Here is a 21194-nt window from a genome sequence, read left to right on the forward strand (position 1 = left end):
TTAATTACAGGTAGGTATTTAGGTATAGAGTTTCTTACTGAGGAATACCTTTCACAATTCCTTACGCGCACTCAAAACTGATTCTTAGTAGAAAACCATTGTTAAGTTTGAAAATCTTCGAAGCGTCTATGCTCTTTAGTTCACAAATTACTCATACACTGGATGTTCAAAGCGTAAAATTGCGAAGGATACTCTCAATGAAATGTTATATCAACACTCAAGTTACAAAAGAAAATATTTACAAATATTTACCTGTGTCTCAACCAAGGCGCGTAAGGTATGCCGTAGTCTGATTTCACTTCGGAATATGTCTGTGTATCAGACAAGCTGCCATCACTGATCTTCATACCACCTCTTGGGGCAATCCTGTAAACACAAGGTTTCTTCTAGTTAACCCTTAGGATAGCGGCACACCACTGGCAAATTTCCCACGATTTTTAAGTGTAGATATAAAATTATAACCAAATATTTATACTGATAAGGATTGTTTACTTTACGTCAGAAAGTTGTGATAGAATCGATAACAAATAACCGCACAGGTTCATAGGAAGCGTTACTAGATAAACAAGACTAGAGACATGACAAATATCAGTCTTTTTAAGTATGTTAATAAAGCCTAACATGCAGACCCCACTGATACCCTATACTGACCCTATTGATTGTCAGAAACAGCAACAAAAATAAAAAGAATAGATAAATATCTTAACCTCTGATCTTGTTACCTGTAACTATGTGTCATGTTCAGTAGATTTCAAAGTAAATTACTATTGTGTTTTTGAACTTTGCATGCTTTACACTTCACTAACTCAAATGGACTGTGTTTATGTGCAAGTTCTGACAATATCCAGCCAGGGATGGACTGGGAAATCAATCAATTTTATAAAATCTTGGCATAGGTTTCATAATGAACTTATGTTGGAATATAAAATATAGTAGAACTTACATGTAAAATAATTATTTAGATGTCATATTATAAGTAGGTACTTCAGGTAGGGTAGGTATTCCATTTCTACCTACTTACATAAGTACCTATACGTAAAAATAGTGGTATACCTAATGTTATCTATTTTTATTCAAATAATAATGTGATGTTATTTAATATCAAGAAAGAGATAACATAACACACTTGACATCTACTACGTTTTTGCAACTTACCTATCTATTTTTATTAATAATATAATCTAAAATAAAACAGAATACAAGAAAGGGGCAAATAAATAAATTATACTACATAGTGTGGAGTACAGCTCTGTAGCATGATTCTGAAAAGATCCCAGACATTTAATTGGAAGTAAAAAGAGGCCAAATTACATTTCTATCTCATTCTAACAAATGGGCTCACAGACGCCAATTGTTTAATTGATAAACCCAGCTGAGCAATTGTCTGAATGTTAGGGTTCTGTTCTTCATGCCGGTGCTGTAATATTATGATATTTTATATGTGTAATAAAATTTAATACATTTATGTGATGTATTCTAAGTTTAGATATTACATAATATTTTTGTAGTTCAAGTACCTTTGGTTTAATTAATAATATAGCTTATTTTGAATGTTCAAAATAAATGACATTATTATTTAATAATAGAATGTGAGGTTTACCGGTCTGATATGCCCTTTTTGCTCAATAACAATAAGTCAAAGAATTCATTCTACTTGTATTTTAGATAACTAAGGGCAATATGACTTCATTGTACTATATGAATGTTTACTCTATTCTATGAATGTTTGCTCTTGTTACCTATGGTGGTGGAATAAAGCAGCAAACTCATGTGTGCCAGGTTTGGGCAGGGACTGTGACCCCAGGAGACGTTCTCTGACTGACGCTGATAACTGCGCCGCTGCCGTGCCACCCAGAGAATAGGACTTCGGCCCAATGCCATTTTCTGGAAATAAGAAAGATTTCTTTTTTATAGAAGATACCTACAGCTAGATCAATGCTATCATCATCATCAGCCGTATGACGCCCACTGCTGGGCATAGGCCTCCCCCAAGGATCTCCACGACGATCGGTCCTGCGCTGCCCGCATCCAGCGGCTTCCCGCGACCTTCACCAGATCGTCGGTCCACCTTGTAGCGGGCCTGCCCACTGAGCGTCGTCCGACACGTGGTCGCCATTCTAGAACCTTTCCGCCCCATCGGCCATCGGTTCTCCTCGCTATGTGTCCTGCCCACTGCCACTTCAGCTTTGCAATACCTACCTACAAGAGAGCTATGCTCGGTATTTCCTTGCTCGATCGAATCAGAAATGAGGAGATCCGCAGGAGAACTAAAGTCACCGACATAGCTCGGAGAATTGCAATGCTATAGAGTAGGTATAAACATTGTTTGTTTATTCCAGTAGGTGGATTCGTGGAAAAGTTTGTTAGGTACCTAAGAAAGTATACCAAACTACACATCGCTACAGTGACCTTGCGGTTTAAAGAGGTGTCTATTTAATTCGTATGAGTTATATTAGGTAGATATCAGCATTTAGATATCCGTGTCAAGGCAATGACTAAAACATAAGTGTAACTATTCAAAAACAAACTTACTGTGAATTTGAAGATCTTGTGTGCAAGTTTGTGTTCCACCCGAAACTTTAACCTTCGTTCTGGGTACTGCGGAAACTTGAGCGGTTCTTCCACCTAAATAGAAATGAAATATTAATTAAATAATTCAAGTCATAAATGGAAAGTCAACTTAGTTTTTTCTTTATATTCGCGCGTAGACAGATACGTATTCGCGCGAAACTCCCATTCCAAATTATTTTCCGTGACACTGACAACAGCTGACAGTTGCGTGTTGCGTTTTGTTATCTTTTTTTTTTTTTTTTTTGGTAATGGCTTCGCATTTTGTTATCTTTATCTGCCAAAACTTTTTATCAGATTTGAATTTTTTAAATTTCACGGAAATTATATTTTATAAATATTGAAATATTTATTTATGAAATAACTTCGTATGTTTTGCTTAAATATAAAATTATTTACTTATATAGTTAAAAGCTGTACTGGCTGTAATCGATGAAAAAATAATTATTCAAAGCCATTTGTTTAAGAAAAAGAAAAGAAAAAATAAATATTTAATGGCTTTCATATTATTTTTTCGGCGATATGGGCCAGATATATTATGATGAGACTAAATTTCTTACAATTAAATTCTCCTTGGAGAATAAAACTGAAAGAAAATACTTATAAATTTTATTGCAATAGGTAGGTCCGTTAGGTAGGTATATCTCATAGAGATAGGAAATGTATATCTTCTCTCCACACTTGTTGAATCTTCAGAGAAATACCTAGCCTACCTACTCTACATCATCGTATAAGATATACCATGCTCTACTACATGGTACCTATAAGAAGACCATACCGCTGCTATGTCCATGTTGAGGTGGTCCATTAGACTGTGGAGCAGGTTGTTGTAATCCATTTTGCCTCTTCACATATCCGAAATTTTGAGGAACTTTCGCTTTACTGGAGGAACAACTGCTGCCATTTCCACCGCTGGAAACGCTGGATGGCCGAGATCCACCACTTGGGGATTGTAGCTGAAATTAACAGTTTGCTTTTATTAATTATTAGGTAGGTATCCCTACTACTTATAAAAAGTAGGTATAAGAGTAACAAATAAAAAATATTTTGAGAACAAGGCCGGATGAAAACCCCGCTTCAAAGAAATTAAGTACCACATACCTGAGAGCCGCCACTTCTGGAAGAGTGCTGACTAGAATTTGACGCTGCATACTGTAAGTAGAGCAAATATTGGTAATTAGACATCAACCATTCTAAACACGAGTAATAAACACTTAACTTTCGTACCTATTTATAGTTATTAACTCGGATGACATTCACTACTTGGCTAGTAAATGGGGAACGCTGAGGGCTTACCCAGTGCAAAATTGAAGACAACAGCCTGAGGGTTAAATAAAACCCGCTAATTTAATAAAATCATGTTTAAAAAAGTACTACGAGATTGCGTTAGCAGAGCCATGTCTATTGGATTTATTTGGTTGTACCTAGGTACCTATAATCTAATTTCGTTTTTCAATAAACATAACAACATAAACAGCCTATATCATATACGTCCCACTGCTGGGCACAGGCCTCCCCTCAATCAACCGGAGGGGGCAGCAGCGTGGTGGAATATGCTTCATATCATCTCCGGTTTCACAATATACCTACCTAAGTAGGTATTATAAAATTTTACCTGTGGATGCGGCGCTATGCCAAGCTGTTGCGCGGCAGTAAGCTTCTCCCTCTTGTGGTGTTGCGGGGAGTGGTGACCCGTGCGCCGCTCCCCCTTGCGACTGTGGGACGGGCTTGGCGGCGCTTGCGCAGGCTGCCCCTGTAATGTGGGGGTTATTGGTAAATTATAGTGTTGTCGTTCAGGTGGCACATTGTTTTGATATTTTTTGGATGAGTCTAAAATCGGCATGACGATTTTGAGCTGCAGTTGATGCAGTTGCTCATGGCTATCAGAAACACTGCCCTTCAGCAATAATCCTAAGCCTGGTGCGAGCGGCTGTCTCTCTGTTTGCTGGCCATAGACACCTACAATCTACCACGCGGTAAACCGCGCGTTATAATATGTAGACATACGATATATTACTAGTATATAGAATCACGCACCAATGGCGGAGCGCCAACGCCGGGCGAGTCGGTGTATTTCTTCCAGGTGGTGTCTCGCGGCGCGGGCGGCTGTCTTTCCGTCTGTTGGCCACAGTCCGCCTTGCTGCGCGTGCGCCCCACCACGCGGTACACCACTCCGCCGCTGCTGCCTTCCATCCTACTGCGGCCGCCGCGTCTATTGGATATTCATTGGCTTTAGATATAAGGGAAATATTATTATTAGCTCTTATAGTTCGGTGGAGTAGAGCCTAAAAAGTCAAGTGACAAGATAGTCGTGTAATATTTGCATAACGATGAGCAATGTAGTAATACTAGATACATAGAATAACTACCTATCACGTTGGTTCAATAGAAAAAATATAATAGCTCGGTGAGGCGTGGGCACTCAGTTCATCTTGCGATGGATGTACCTATGACTTCCCCAAACGGAATAAAGTCGTGAGCTTATGTTGCCATTTAACATACGACACACCGTTTTATGCATGTAAGTCTCACTAAATGTCAATTTTTTTTTTTTTTTGCAAAATAATCTAATCATTTAATAATCACGAAATTACATAAATACTTAATTAACAAAAATAATGCTATTTACTGCACTCGTCAAAAAGCCCGCCCCTGACTAATCCGGGCGCGAAGGTGCCCATTACACTAGCCGCATTTCCTCGCTGTACAGCATTGGACAACCTTTGCGCCAAGAACAATCCTGCACGGGGGTCATCTCCACTCTCTCTTAAACGACGTCCGATTTCCGCTATAAATTTTTTAGCATCGCTACCCCAACCAACCCCCCACCCCCCACCCCGTTTTATGTAGATATGTTGTCGTATCTAATATTTCCAAGGATTCAGTGTAACATAGAAATGATGAGTTACGTATCGATCAGATTGCCTCTCCTCTTTATTGTCTTAATAGGAGTACATGTCTCAATGCACAGGATTGCACGCGGCTGCCCTCTCGTGAACTCGATTTGATACGCTCAAATGCCTTTAAATATTGATTGATATTCTGCAGGTCACAATTAGAACAAACAGTATTCATTATTGTGAAATACCTATAACCTGTAGAGCATGTATTTTTTTAAACTACTAAAAGCTCTCTTTTAGGTACTTATGACATGAGGCATCTGTACGTTAGTATTATATGATCTGTGGAAGCTGAGCTGAGCGGATAAATATCAATATTTAATAAGTTCAATGAAAACCCTTAGGAATGTTTTAAGCTCGGCGAAGTCGAAGCTGGAATTTTCTATTACCTTTAAACCAACCCTCATTTTGGGACTGTCGTCATGTAGGTAGGTACCTAATTTTATACAGGGGAATGACTCCCTACATAGATGAGTCAGATAGGTATTGTGGGTATTCTGTCTGCAGTAAGTATAGTATAAAATAAGTAGGTATAAGTACCTACCTAAACCAAGGTGATATTGTAATTAAATTATTAATTATCTACTATAAATATATACATATAAATAAATGGAATTCCATAGTCTCTGCTTACCCCGGTGGGAAATACTTGGCGTAAGTTTATGTAGGTATGTGTATGTATAAATAATTATTCCAATACTAATAGTACCTTCCTAATGAGTGATTAATTACATGAATTAATACATTATCCCCAAATGTATGAGTAATTACACAGTAGCTTGAATTACGAAATGACGATATGCCGTCTTGTTACAAACACTGTTTGTTCAATACCTAAAATTACGATACGAGTCTATCCAGAACTTTAATTATGAATGGTACATGCTTACATACATACCTATAATATAAATCACACCCGCATTCCTGGTTGGGGGTGGGCAGAGTTATTATTATTACTGCTAATATTTTTTGTCATTGTGACATAAGCACAGATCATAAGTGACCAAATCGTACTCTATCATTTGTATTTTTTAAAAATAATGGTGACAGGTTACCAACCCCATTGCGTATTTTAGTCAGCTTACCCTATTAAACACTATCCAACTCTATTACAAAACAAAGACTTCAGATAATAGGGTAACCATGAAAGAAGTCCCGAAGCCGGGACGCTCTAGTGTCGCAGTTTCTACATAGAATTAATATTATAATATATCAATTAGACTTTTTACGTGGCGTGGCCTAACATACATACATAAACTCACGCCTATTTCCCACTGAGGTAAGCAGAGACTATGGAATTCCATTTGCTTCGATCCTGACATACTTCTCTTAGCTCCATATTCATCAATGATTACATACACGCACGGCGGTTCAGAGTATATCGTACTGAACCTTTTCTAAGGACATCATATTTTTAAACCTATTATTAACTTTTCGTTTGTTAATAAGGCAGTATGAAATTACAGTCACTACCTGAAATTACAAGATTGTCCGGAACTTCAATTATAGTAAGTTACAAGTTCAACTCGGTATAAATAAATTAAAACTACGGAACTTTCTCACAAATAAGGGCCTAAATCTTTGTGTTTTCATGTAGGTACTTCTACAAATTGTCACGAAACATTTGCTAAGCAGCCTTTGCGTGTGTTCGGGGCATTTTTACGATCGCGATCGTTCTAAGCCGCACACTACTCGCTTCTGAAAATATTCGTGCCCAAATGGTTCTACTTAAGTATTTATACTTCGCAGACGATAACTAAGTGGATTTGTGCTAATAATAGGTCTCCGACCGAACGACCTCCGTGGTCCAGTGGTTGATCGTTGGGCTCACGATCCGGAGGTCCTGGGTTCGATTCCCTTTGGGTTATTGACATAATATGTCACAAAAATGTTGCTGTCCTAACCTTCGGACAATCAGGTGATCCGCTTCGGAAGGCACGTTAAGCCGTTGATCCCGGTTACTACTTACTGATGGAAGTAAGTAGTCGTTACATGAGCCATGTCAGGGGCCTTTGGCGGCTCAATAGTAACCCTGACACCAGGATTGATGAGGTTGGTACTCTACCTCACAACCTACACGATAGAAGAAGAAGAAGATAGGTCTCCAATCTCTATGTACTTGTTTGTGTCTAATTATTGCAGAGCTAGTCAGGTTTTTGTGGGATTTTAGAAGTAAATGGTTGTTTAGTAATAAAGCCCGTGGAGGTTCAATAGTAACCCTGACACCAGGGTTGATGGGGTTGGTAAACTACCTCACAACCCACACGATAGAAGTAGAAGAAGCAATAAGGCTGCCTATTGTGCTTATTTTATTCGTCTGTACATGTCCTGATTTATGTTTTGGTGCAATAAAGAAGTATTGATTGATTGAATGAAGGTAGTAGGTGCTCGTAACATACTTGGCTATGTAGGTATATACATACCTTTATATATACATTTATAAACAACTAATTGCCCTAACAGTGCACCTAATAAGTCTATAACTGATTTAGTGCACTGATTGTACGTAACATCAAGGATTTTCCTAATAAGCTATTTAAAATTCATTACCTAAACTGACCTAATTAAAAGAATCAATTAACTAAAACTACACGGTAGCATGCAAGTTCGTGTTGCAAACATCATGAAATCAACTTTTAGAAAATTATGTTTTCTACATTGACTCGACCGGGAATGTAACACGGGACCTTTGGCTTACATGAATTATATAGGTGATTGATCAACCGTCACCCGCAAATGGTTCGTCCAATCCTATCTCCTTTAAGACCTCGTAATTAAAGTGGCTGTAGGTCATCTCCTGATTACTTATGGCGATGATTCGTGCTTCGGAAGGCACGTTAAGCCGTTGGTCCCGGTTACTACTTACTGATGTAAGTGAGTAGTCGTTACACGAGCCATGTCAGGAGCCTTTGGCGGCTCAATAATAACCCTGACACCAGGGTTGATGAGGTTGGTATTCCACCTCACAACCCACACGATAAGAAGAAGATGGCTCTGCCCACCTCATTATTCACCAGTTCATACAAACTCACCCTTACACCCACACATACTTATATTCACATACATAAATTGGAAAAACGTACACCCTCACACACATCAATTTATCCTAACTCTTACCCCCACACATACACACTCACATACATAAATACATAATGCATTTATTTTGTTACTGACTTATTATCGTTATGATTACTTCTACTATTATACTGGCAGACACTAAACTCGCGTACTCACACATTCATATTCCTACTTAACACACGCACCCTTCGCTCTAATACTTAGATGCAAGTTTAATTTTAAGTTTCCTTTGGCAAACTATGCGCCAACATCACATGTACCCATTTTATTACGGTTTCCCAAGATACAGGCTCCACCTAGTTTGGGCACCTCTGTTCATTTGGATATATTTTTAATCCTATTTATGTGCCTCATTGTATTGTTTTCTGGGGGGTTAAAATGGCCACATAGAAGCAATTCATCTAAGAAAGCAATATTGCAATTTGACATTTGCGCATATAAAAGTAAGTGCGCAATGCAAACAAATGTCAAACAGCAATATTGCTTTCTAAGATGAATTGCTTCTATTCTATGTGGCCATTTTAGCCCCCTGGTAATAAAAACATTTTTCATTTCATTAGTAGTGCAGGTATGTATATAACACAAACTCACGACTATATTTCCAATTGGGCTAGTCAGAGGTACATCCATGTGAAGATGAACTGAGTACTCACGCTTCACCGAGCTTTCTGTTAGACCAACGAACGTAGGTGGTGGTGAGCATTATAGCGATGTATACCTATAATGTACAGTCATGAGCAATATCATGTACCCACTAAAACCCTGTTGCAGTATCGTATTTGTCATTTAATGAGACTTACGGTTTAATTTGTCAAAAGAGTTAATATAACATGGTTTCAAAGTGTATATTACGTATATTAGTGCTCGTGAGCGTACCTCTGGGCTCTACATTAGTGGTTAAAAAGACGTCAGTTCGATTATATTAAAATAAAAAAAAAAATCACCTAATTTCGACCTTATGAACCTTGTAGTATTTACAGGAGTTTACTAAATGAAAACTAAGTGGCTAAGCGGTACTAATAAGTCCGCCCGTTTCAGGCAATTATGGCCGAGGTAATCTGATTTCCCTAAGTCCCATTTTCGCTTTTAAAGGTGGCGGGTGGATCTCATTAAGCACTTGGTATTCAACTTCATTCCTGGCGTGTAAAGTCTACTTTGTAAAGAACAAAGTTGTATTCTTTAGTATAATTCTCTATAATCCTACGTCAGTCAGGATTACGGACACTTTCTAATTGAACTCGTTAAGTAAGTATTTATATCTTCTTTGTCTATTGTTTTAGAACAACATAACATAGCATCGCGCCTGTATCCCCCAAGGGGTAGGCAGGGGTGTATAGTATATACAATTACACACCCAGTCCTCGCTAGCCATGTTCAAGTCCCTTATAATAGGGGACATGTGTAATCACACTCTATTATTTTGATGTGGAAAACCTCCTACATAGGTTAAATTAACTTCCATTCTACCCGTAGGCACTATAGTTTGGGAAAGGTATATTAACGCTCTGTTGTTTATTCGCACACAGGATTTTGCGTGTGCATAACATACATACATAACCTCAAGCCTATTTCCTACCGGGATAAGCAGAGACTATAGAATTATATTTGCTTCGATCCTGACAAATTTCTCATGCTTCCTCCACGTTCATCAATCGCTTCATACACGCACGCCGGTTCAGAGTAGATCTTAGGTACTAAACCTTTTCTAAGGACAATACATTGACCAAATTGGAGATGAATGATGAGTTACAACTCCTTCTAGGTCTTCCTCTGCCAGCCCTACCATCAACTTTCGCTTTATATACTGCTTTCGCAATTCTAATAATTACAATGTGCTAATAATACATAACTTCTTCTGACTGTGATTCTCCAGTGGATTCTTTACACCCGATACCAAGATGAGAAATCGTAGGGCTGGGACGGGTAGGGTTTTTTATTATTTACGCCTGCGATTCAGCATTTGATTATTTTAGAAGTGTGGGGGAAATAATAATATCCGGTACTTCCCATATTATAGGTGCCCACCTATTTTAATACCTTTCCTTTACGTCATCTTAGCGTATTTACGTCAAGGGCAAATGTAAGTACTTTGTTTCTTATGTAAATGACATGTAATATGTTGGAAAATAAGAAATAAATTCTCTTTAACCAGAAGGGCTGAAGAGCTTTAGGATTTATTTTTAGCGATTTACCACTCGTATGTACTCGCGCAGAAGCTTGAACTCAAAGAGGAAGGAACAATACGTACCTAATATATCTACCCCACATAGGTACACCAATAAACTCAAGCCAATAGGGAATATTCTCTAATGGTGTGGTGCAAATACAAAGTCATAAAAACAGTCGCAGGGAATTTTCCTTCTTTTCCTACATACATACATACTTACATAATTAAAATCACGCCCACCAAGGTTTGTAAACAGAGATCATGGAAATTAATTTGCTTCGATTCTGACATAAGTAAAATACAATACAAAAACTCTTTTTGCACATATAAACACAACACTAAAAACAATCACAAATGTGACAGGAGAAGTACAATCGGCGGCCTTATTGTTAAATAGCAATTTCTTCCAGGAAACCTAAGCACCTATTTCATTTGCTTTCTCCACATTCATAAATCGTTTTATACATGCGCGCTATAAGCGTTACTAGACCTTTTTTTTTAAAAGAAAAGTGCCTATTTAAGTTGACTTATGCAACATGCCCGGAGTGGTAACTAGCATAAAACCTCAGTTATTCATTTCATCTTCTGGTACACAAAAGACTTGTCCATAAGACGTCTTATACGTACCTATTTGAATGAAAAGAAAATGTTATTTAGCTATATGTGCAATGCTCTCAACATCATTTGCGCAACACAACCCGCGCCCTTATTAAAAACAACACAGCTTGCACACAATATGTTACAGTGTTCACAGAGTACTCAAAAGTAGTATATCCAGAGATCAAAGCAGATTGAATGCGGGTAGCGAGGACTAGGGTGGCCAAACATTCATTTTTTTCAAGAGACACTGTATTTATTACTATAAGATATGAGGTTAATTAGCTACATGTGATGAAATTTACCTAAGTATACTGAATAAATCCAGTTGGACTGGACATGATTGTATTATTTGTGACATGTAAAAGCTCGTAACGACAAGTAGTAGGTACATTTACTATGCCAGTAAAGTTAATAAAGGTAGCGCAAGTGCATAAAATATACACGAAATATACTTGAAGGTACAAGTAACTGCGAGTGGCTGAATCAAAAATTATCCTATTATTTGACTTCAGTAGCAGTAGAACGAACAATGGTTATCAAAAAGTTAAAAATGCAACGAGGTACCAATCCTTTTAAAATAATTTGATTTACAGGACTACCTAAGTACGTGTTAAATGGGTTAGTAAACTGTGTCTAAAAATACGCCTGTAATAGGATAACCACCCGCTAGTTATAAGAAATAATCTGAATGTCCCATAAAATATGTCAGGTTTGGTCAGCCTACTAGGTGCCGAACAATGGCTTTCAATGATGGCAGATACCGCTCCCGTTGAGATGCGCAACATGTCGTCGTGGCGTGTGCGTCAAGCTAGCGGCCTCAAAAAAAAAATGGGCACGAAAAAATAATTTGACCATACCAAATAATAGTACTCTTATTGAAAAAAATAGTACCTGTTGTAAAAAAATTAGTACCATCACGGTTCTGGATTTATAGCCATGTTTTATTGCACTTGCTAGCTTGACGGTGAGCGAAATTTGGCGAGAGTTAACGACAAGGTCTTTCGCTTTGATTTAAACGCCAAAAAATAGTACCGAAATAGTACTCACCCCCTGCAAAATACCGAAAGTATTACTTCAACGGTTCCAAAGTTATAAAGGCAGTTCTTTGATCCCGCTAGCTTGACGTTTTGAAAATACCTATTATCTGGGGAACGCTTGCATACTTCAGTATGTAACTAATGTCAATAAACTCGTATGAAATAGTACTCCCTACCATCATAATTTTGATCCGATTCACTTTGTAGCAAAGTTAAAAAATCATCATAACCTATGCCATACATTTGTTGTTGATACAGTCACGTAGACAATTACATAACCTCACAATTTATTCGTAAGTATTGCCATTTTGGAGGTCTACCCTACCATTTCTTTGCACTTCAGAGTGCTGCTATTACAAAAAATTCCTATTGCATACACCCATATGCACTAATTTTAATAGAAAATGGCTGCATGGGTCTAGTTCTTATCGAAAACAATCTGTGATTTTAATACATCATAATACATTTTTAATCTGCTGTTTTATTTTATAATTTATACCTTCATGTTCAATTTGTTACGGATCGAAGTGTTTGTTAATAAACAATTTGCAGTATTTGTAGAATAACTCAAAGAGTTTCAACAATGATATTACTTTCATCTGACAACCCTGGCACTTCACCAATTTTTACCCAAAAATGGGGAAAAATACTAAAATCTGACAACATTCTTGACCATGTGTAGTAATTTTGTTCGCGACTGTACTTGTCTTGATAAATGTATAACATAGGTTATAATGACTTTGACATATTTCTACAAAGAGAATCAGGTCCAAATTATGATGGTAGGGAGTACTATTTCATACGAGTTTATTGACATTAGTTACAAACTGAAGTGTGCAAGCATTCCCCAGATAATAGGTATTTTCAAAACGTCAAGCTAGCGGGATCAAAGAACTGCCTTTATAACTTTGGAACCGTTGAAGTAATACTTTCGGTATTTTGCAGGGGGTGAGTACTATTTCGGTACTATTTTTTGGCGTTTAAATCAAAGCGAAAGACCTTGTCGTTAACTCTCGCCAAATTTCGCTCACCATCAAGCTAGCAAGTGCAATAAAACATGGCTATAAATCCAGAACCGTGATGGTACTAATTTTTTTACAACAGGTACTATTTTTTTCAATAAGAGTACTATTTTTTGGTATGGTCAAATGATTTTTTCGTGCCCATTTTTTTTTGAGGCCGCTAGCTTGACGCACACGTCGTGGCCTACTTGCCGCACTTGCCATCTGACATTTAATGCCTCCAGTCTACAACCTAACCTCCAGCGAGACAATTCAGTTCGGAACAAAATGTCGTGGTGGTGGAAACTTTTCATCCGACATTACTTAACATAGCATGATTATCATGATAGAAGGAGAGCGACACATCGATGAGTGAAAAGACACGAGAGATATGTCACTAACCATGCTATATTAAATATTTGATAATATATTGATGCTAATTCCTGTAAATACCATCTAATTTAATTTTAAGTTATATCTGTCATTTTCTTATCCGCCGAAAAGGAAAGGGACGGGTGATTACCCGTCGATTTGATTTGTTGATTGCTTGTCGATTGACAAGCATAAAATTTATGGAACACACGTCAATTTTAAGCACAAATCTAAACCAACCGTCTAAAAATTTTACATCAGTCAATAACCCGACACAGTTAAGTAGACAGCACGTCAAACAGATTGCATACCAGGGACGTACCTTTTTGATTCGCTCGGGTTATTCATTCATTTACTTATTCTTCCTAAAATTAAGAGCTGCCTCCCTTTCCTTTTCGACGGATATGAAAATGACGGATATAACTTAAAATAAAATTAGGCGGTGTCTGCAGGAATCGGGGCCATTATATAATTATAACATCCAGGCAATTCTATTTGCGTAGGCTATATCCAGTAGCCTATTTGAATAGACACCTACTAACAAAGTCTAAAAATAATTGACCCATAAAGACCTGAAAAGGTCTTTGTGGGAAATGCCAGTAGAGCTTTTTTAAAAGGCACATAATATTAAAAGTACCTACCTGCTGTTAGAAAAGAATCGATCGCCTTAATCTCCACTAATACATCACTATGCTAATGAAAGTCACAACACTGGCTTCTCTACATTTTGCATTGAAGGTTTTGAAAAATGTTATTTCTGTTATTTGTATTGAAATATAAACACTATGTACAGAACAAGAACGTTCCGTTCTGTCTAATACTACTTCCTTACCTACCTATCGACACAACTATCGGTGAAACAGCAATCAAAACCAGTTGTAAAAGAAACTTGTCTTCTCTACAAATTCGTGCCTATATGGTTTAAAGTCAAATATGTTATATCAATTATTACTTTAATTACAAGTCAATAAACTTTAAATTCTGATAGATTATTTACTAATAACAAAGTATCGTAAATAAAGATAACGTACGAAAACAAAGCAAGTGCGCTTTAAGATCCGTCAAGACATATTACCATCATTGTATTATGAAAGAATTGTTGTATTCATAAGTGTATGAACATTAATCAGGCCTTATTTCACTGAGATGAACAGGGGCTTTGTTGGAGAATCGATATAGTTTATTTTTACTGGTCTAAAGAGTTCGCTATCATTGTACTTAATTAGGTAAGTAAGTACTTTTAAATGTAATTTAAGGGCAATAAATTATTTACTTCAAACATGAAAATAAAATAATTACAGTATGTATCGTTTTGCTTGACTTAATAACAAACAAACTGTAATCGTTTTTAGTTAATAGCTTCATTATTAGGCTTAAAACATTTTTTATCAAAACCCGTAGCAATACCCAGATGCCTATAAAAAATAATTAAAACTTTTTAACGAGGGATAATATTTGTTTCGTTGCATATTCGTTTTCAATTTTAATTATCAGATGCTCTCATTAACTCTGCTCCGTGAAATATTAATACAATAGTTTTTAATGGGCATATTATTATGTGGTTTGATTCGGAAACGTAGCTGCGCGTTCGATGTTTAATTTTCATTATTGTCAACCAGTGATATTTTAAAATTTAAAGCATTCGCCAACATATTCAAACTATAAAAGAAGGTACCTAGTGGGTAAGGTTTTTTTTTCTAAAGGTCCATTTGCTTTGGTACCAGTACCAAGAGGCATCTTAGAAATGGAACTAGGTTTAGTCTTGAGGCAGGTCAAACAAACTGGAACTGATTAGAGTCTGCCTTTGCGGTCGGAACTCCGCAGTGCCCTACTTACACCATAGCAAACAAGATGCACTGATTGGATCTACGTCTTGCCTTGAATTTCACATTTCCTATTTATACTTTCTTCTTTTTGATGCGATGGTAGTTAAGACAAGTTCTGCGCTAAAGCTTACTGGGAGAAACGTGTCGTTTAGCTTAGTGTCCCTAAACAGTTGAAATGTTGAACAAGGTTTTGAAAGTCAATAATGGAACATACATTATACCTAATAGGTACTTAAATCGCAAAAAATAGGACTAAGGATGTTTTTTTGTTTGTTTGTTCAAAAGGCTACCAATATAATTTTACTTTAAAACACACAAGGTTAAAATGCTCCAGTCCACTCTACGTAATACTCATAATGCGACATTTAGAACAATTATGTGCCACCATAGAGCCGTTAATCTGCAACCCTCAAGTTTTGTCATTTGAACCATTTTGGCACTTGCCTTATTTCGGGGCAAAAGCGGGAAGAAGCGAGTGCCTAGCATCAGCTCAAATAGGCAAGGCTAGATAAATTGATAAAATGGAAAGGACATGCCACCGACGGTACGCTCGAAGGATAATTAAGGAAATGGTCCGGTATTCGTATTTACCAGATTAACTAAGAGTAAGTATATAGGTTATAAACCATCGCTACATAGATAACAAGGAAGTAAACTAAGTATAAAAATGCCCTCTAGTTATTAAATAACTTGTAATGTGTGTTGCTGTTGCAGTTTCCATAACACCTTTTTTGTGACGTGACTTATTGTAGATTTGCCACAGATGGCATTAACTACTTGACTGGACAAAGTTAAATTGACCTTCAACAAGTATACCAATTGATGAATGATATTCATGATAATTACGTTGAATTTTGAAGATTTCTGAGTGAGGCATAAAAATTACTAGGTATTTTCTAGATAAAATGTGTTACTTTCACCGTTATCTAACAGAAGCGATAATAGAGTAAACATGTCAGCATGTCACAAAATATTGTTGATCACAAACATATCAAGAGAGATTTATAGTCTCCAAGTAGTGTAACATACTAATTATTTTTATGCACCGAATTTATCAGAGGTTAAAACAGTTTTTGAATAAGGCAGCTAACTGAAATCCACGTATTTTTTGCCATTATCTAAGTAAAACCCTAAGTACGCTCTAGCAGTAAGTTAAGGCAAATTGGTATTAAGCCTTAGGCAAATTTCTCAACCAAGAAAATAGTTCATCGCCTGTCACATTTTCGCCAGCAGTTGAAAAGGCCTTAATGAAAACTCTCGCCCGGAGTCTCGTCTAATGACTCCGAACTACACACGCCTCATTATAAGGGGGCTGAGCTCTCGTTATTTCTCTTGCCATTATTTTCGTAACAAATGACGAATGTCTGTGGATTTCTGTTTTATTTCGACCCCGACTGTCTGCAGTCTTCTGTTAGTCTTTCAACGCGCTCATTACTTGGAAATTACTACGTGTACCGTTTGTGAAGGGAGTGTGGTATGAACAAAGTGATGATTTGAGTTTTTTCCTTAAGTTTTATGGGATTCTTGTAGCTGGAAGCCAGAATTAACTGCAAAAGCTTCACCTGAACTTCCTTTTAGACCCAATTATTAATAAGTAGGTATCAACTTTATATTTTTCTTATAAATAGAGCGAGAATAAACATTTTCATATAATACCAGTGCTTTTGACGGTCAAAACTCCAAAAGCTATCTGGCTTGTATAAATTGAACATTCGGGGTGTACTCAAAACCGAGCGGATTTCCTCTCTGTGCAGTCGCTGCATTCAGTCAGTTATCGGAGCACAAAGTTTCTTTGACGTTCAGCGGGTACATTTGCAAGTCTGTGAATGTTAGCAATTTGAAATGTTACTTCATTTTCAAAATAGGAAAAGGCATTTTACTATTTTTGATGGTGTTGGTATCGTAGTCAGTGAGCCCTCAGCGCTTCCCATTTGTCCGGCCAATTAGTCAATACCATCTGGGGCAAACCTAGAATAAAAGACACAACTTACCTATCTATAACATCACATTAGATGTAATGTAGGTGATACCTTATTGTGTTTACTGTTCATTGACTCATATATATTATAAATTATCCAGGTATTTTTTCAGGATGAGTGTAGTTTACATAACACTTCATAAGTGCTATATTCTCACTTTGTAAGTAGGTACTTTGATAAAGAGTTATTATTATATTTAATATGGAGTGGCCACTAGACACTTACTGGAAATTATCTTTTCACTGAGTGGCTTCGCTTACCTGCCTAACCCCGAATAAGCGTTTCAGCAGTCTATCATCGTATGTACTTACCTAACTCATATCAATGATCATAAAAATGATGCGCTTATCTTAATAGAAATTGTGTTTTGGTGTTAATAAACTTTCTTTCACTAACTTTCCTATTCAGTAACCTGAAAAGAGTTTGTCATTGTCGCTTCATTACCTTAATCTCATGGGAGATGGGCTCAACAGACTGTCTACCCTTGTCAAAACTAAGATACGTAACGTTATCCCTTTTATTATAATATAGCTAAGTGTTTTCCTCAGTAGTGAGTCCGGATTTACATCAAAGGAGGACAGAAATGGAAGTAACACATCAATGGTGGCCTCTTGGTAATAGGTATGGAACTACTTAAATCATATATTATTAAGACGAGTAGTGGCACCAAAACCCTGTCCACATTGATAACGAAATCGCCTGTAACATCAAAATCCACAAATATTCCACGTTGGTACAAATAATTCATCGAAGTCCTTCAAATTCCTTTTATAGATTCGATGCAAACGGTCCCTCCTAAATAGTCGTGGCCTAAAACTCTGAAATAGGTTTACAATACGAGAAATCATTTTTTGAATTGGCTATGAAACAAGTCAACAAACTCCGTGATAGAATAGACAATGAATATCGACCTGAAAAAGGTATCTATAGTGGAGCTGCTTAAAAAATCATGCACCGAGTGCAATGAACTGTGTAGTCAAGTACTTTTGGAAACCTGGAATTCCTGTTGCGAACATTATTGCTATAACAGAGAGCTTGGAAGAGTTCTGAACCCTCGACAGTTCTCATTAAAATTTCAACAACGGACGGAACAAACTGAACATACTGCAATATCCGATCAACGAGTTATTGAATTCTGTCTTTGAAATTTTGATGTCTACCTTCTTGAAAGTTGATTGAAATGTCAAAACCCTCTGTTCGATAAAGATTACTAAATAATGATATGAACCCAATCAATTAATGAATCAAAGTGGAACTCTACAATCTAAATATTCATTTGTAAGCAACTAAATTGTAATATAGTAGACATACTCAATGTACTTCGGTTGATTAAAAAATATTTATACCGGTAACTATTTGAATTCGAAGAATTTGAGTGAGTAATACTTTTAAGTTAAGTACCTACCTATAAGTTCTTAGAAAGGTGCTATAATTAACAGACACTTTCACATTATGAAGTCTGCTTCGCTTAAACGTGTACCTACAAAGTACTTTGGTACAATACGTTACCTGTATAGAATGTCCTGCAATATCGCAGTTTCATTTCAAACTTTAGGCATCAAAAATCTTCACTTTCATCGATGTTGGCATGTACCATACAAATTAGCTACTCGAATTTATGCCCTTTAAGTACGACAGTCGCATTTTCGCAATAGCGTCATGAAATATTATAACTACTTCTATACGGAGTTTTAATGTGAGACTTATTAATAGTCTGAATTATGTACTGTTGTCCATGTGTCTAACATATTTGATAACACGTGTTCTCTATCGACGACACGCTCATGACGATTAGCACCAAGAAACGTTTGTCGCCTCATTCAGTTTCAGATAGTTAGCAAAATAATATTAGATTTACGTGGGCAAAATTGTGATCATCATCATCAATTTAAGAGCCATTACGCTCTTTTTGGTGTAGCATTTTCCATTTCAGTCTATCAAAGGCCAATTCCTTGACTTCCTTATTAGTCACGACGTTAACCTTTTCTTTAATCGGTTCCATGTAAGCTCTACCTGATCTTCCCCTTCCTCTCTTTCCTTCTATGATTTTTTTAATAAATTCGTCGTGTCTTATTAGGTATCCAATCACCTTGATAAAATTGTGATATATTATCAATATTTATAACACGGGGACAGAAAAAACAAACAAAGAATAATCGAGTCGATTGCTTGTGCATTAGAAGGAAAGTTTACTAAACAGGGGGATGTGAATATCAACAATATCAAGAGGGTCACAGCTGCGAAAAGATATCTACGACGCAAGCACACGTTTCATTTCGGTCGGTTTGCTTCCATTTAAGTAGGGGACACAATTTTAATGCGGTGAATTTGAATTTTTACTTTCACCAATCAGCATGACGCTGGTGTAAGTTTGTCACTTCGAATGTATTGACTTTGTGAATAAAGAATCTTTTGTTATTCTTTGAATACTACGAGTACGACTTATCAGGGTACTTTTGGCCAACTCAGTAAACAAAATTTTGTGTATAATTCAAAACAACAGCAAACGAAACATCTGTTTAATATTTGGTTATTCCTAGAGTAAATACTCGCAGATTTTCCTTTGATTCATATTTTCTTATTAGCGATTTCATATAAAACCTAATTCCAATGCCAATTATTTCCAAAAGGTGCATTAAATGGGTCAAAACTCTGTTTTAGAATTTCGTAATACTTGATTGCGAATTCAAGTGTGAACAGGGATCATAGGTTGGGGTCTAAGGGTGATCCACGGGTGGTCCGAGCCCACCCTATCTGCCTGCAGATCCGTAATAACATGGATCAATTGCTTCGGGTCCACTCACTTCTACTTATTGCCAATATACTAAAATAACATTAGCTTATACCCCCGTTTCTGCCTTTAAGCTGTTGGCAATATCAGAGGTGACTCGGCTGCTAATGTCAGTTTTTACCCGTAATGCTGAAATGTCAGGGGCATGACATCTGTTGCGGTAAAACTACCATTTGAGGCGATGATATTACTTAACGTGCCTTCCGAAGCACGGATCATCTTACTTTCGGATAATCAGGTAGTCGGCTTGTTATGTCCTAACTAGGGATCACAAAGTATTTTTTGTAATATTATGTCCCCACCGGGATTCGAACCCAATGCTCAGTCACTGGACCACGGAGGCCAATGGATTTAGCTTGTTCACCTTTGAGGTGGTAATTACCTCCAACCTTCCAAACTCTTCCAAAGCACGTAAGCGACTCATCTAGAGTAGGGAATATAGTATTTTGAGTATGTTATACTCGTAGATATCTATAACATAGTAAGTTGGATCAAACACTAAGCATCCTGATCATTACTTTAAAAGGTTTACAGATAAGTATACCTAATAGATGCGTAAAATTTCTCACAGGCCCTGAGTTTAGTATAGTCTAAGTATAGTAAAGTATGCGGGGTACATATCATTGTAATTAACAATACTTATTATATCAATTCATAAGTTATTATTTAAATACTAGGACTAACTAGATATGTATCGCGGCATGGTGGCCACATGTCACACAGCGAAGTATTGACTTCGCCATAAGCCAGATGTTCGCAAGGTCATTGCCTCGGACAATTGAATTGTGCCCGTTACGAAATTCAAGTGCTAAGTAACGCTGGAAAGTAATAAGATCTAGCTAATTTATATTGTAAGAAGCTCGAAAGTATATTTC

General features: G+C 36.9%; 1 protein-coding gene across 3 annotated transcripts in view; it reads right to left on the reverse strand.

Annotated features, from left to right (window-relative positions):
- LOC126381753 (protein sickie) overlaps positions 1–21194 on the reverse strand; it is a 149404-nt gene that overhangs the window by 54941 nt on the left and 73269 nt on the right. For all 3 annotated transcript variants that reach the window (XM_050031214.1, XM_050031212.1, XM_050031211.1), the window contains exons 7-13: positions 4606–4780; positions 4184–4321; positions 3670–3720; positions 3347–3524; positions 2533–2625; positions 1740–1884; positions 253–366 (exon numbers count right to left, since the gene is read on the reverse strand). In XM_050031214.1, coding sequence (XP_049887171.1) covers positions 253–366; positions 1740–1884; positions 2533–2625; positions 3347–3524; positions 3670–3720; positions 4184–4321; positions 4606–4780 — 894 coding nt within the window. The remainder of the gene's footprint in view (positions 1–252; positions 367–1739; positions 1885–2532; positions 2626–3346; positions 3525–3669; positions 3721–4183; positions 4322–4605; positions 4781–21194) is intronic.

This window comes from Pectinophora gossypiella, chromosome 3 (assembly GCF_024362695.1).
Source record: "Pectinophora gossypiella chromosome 3, ilPecGoss1.1, whole genome shotgun sequence".
In the NCBI taxonomy this organism is placed as follows: Eukaryota; Metazoa; Arthropoda; class Insecta; order Lepidoptera; family Gelechiidae; genus Pectinophora; species Pectinophora gossypiella.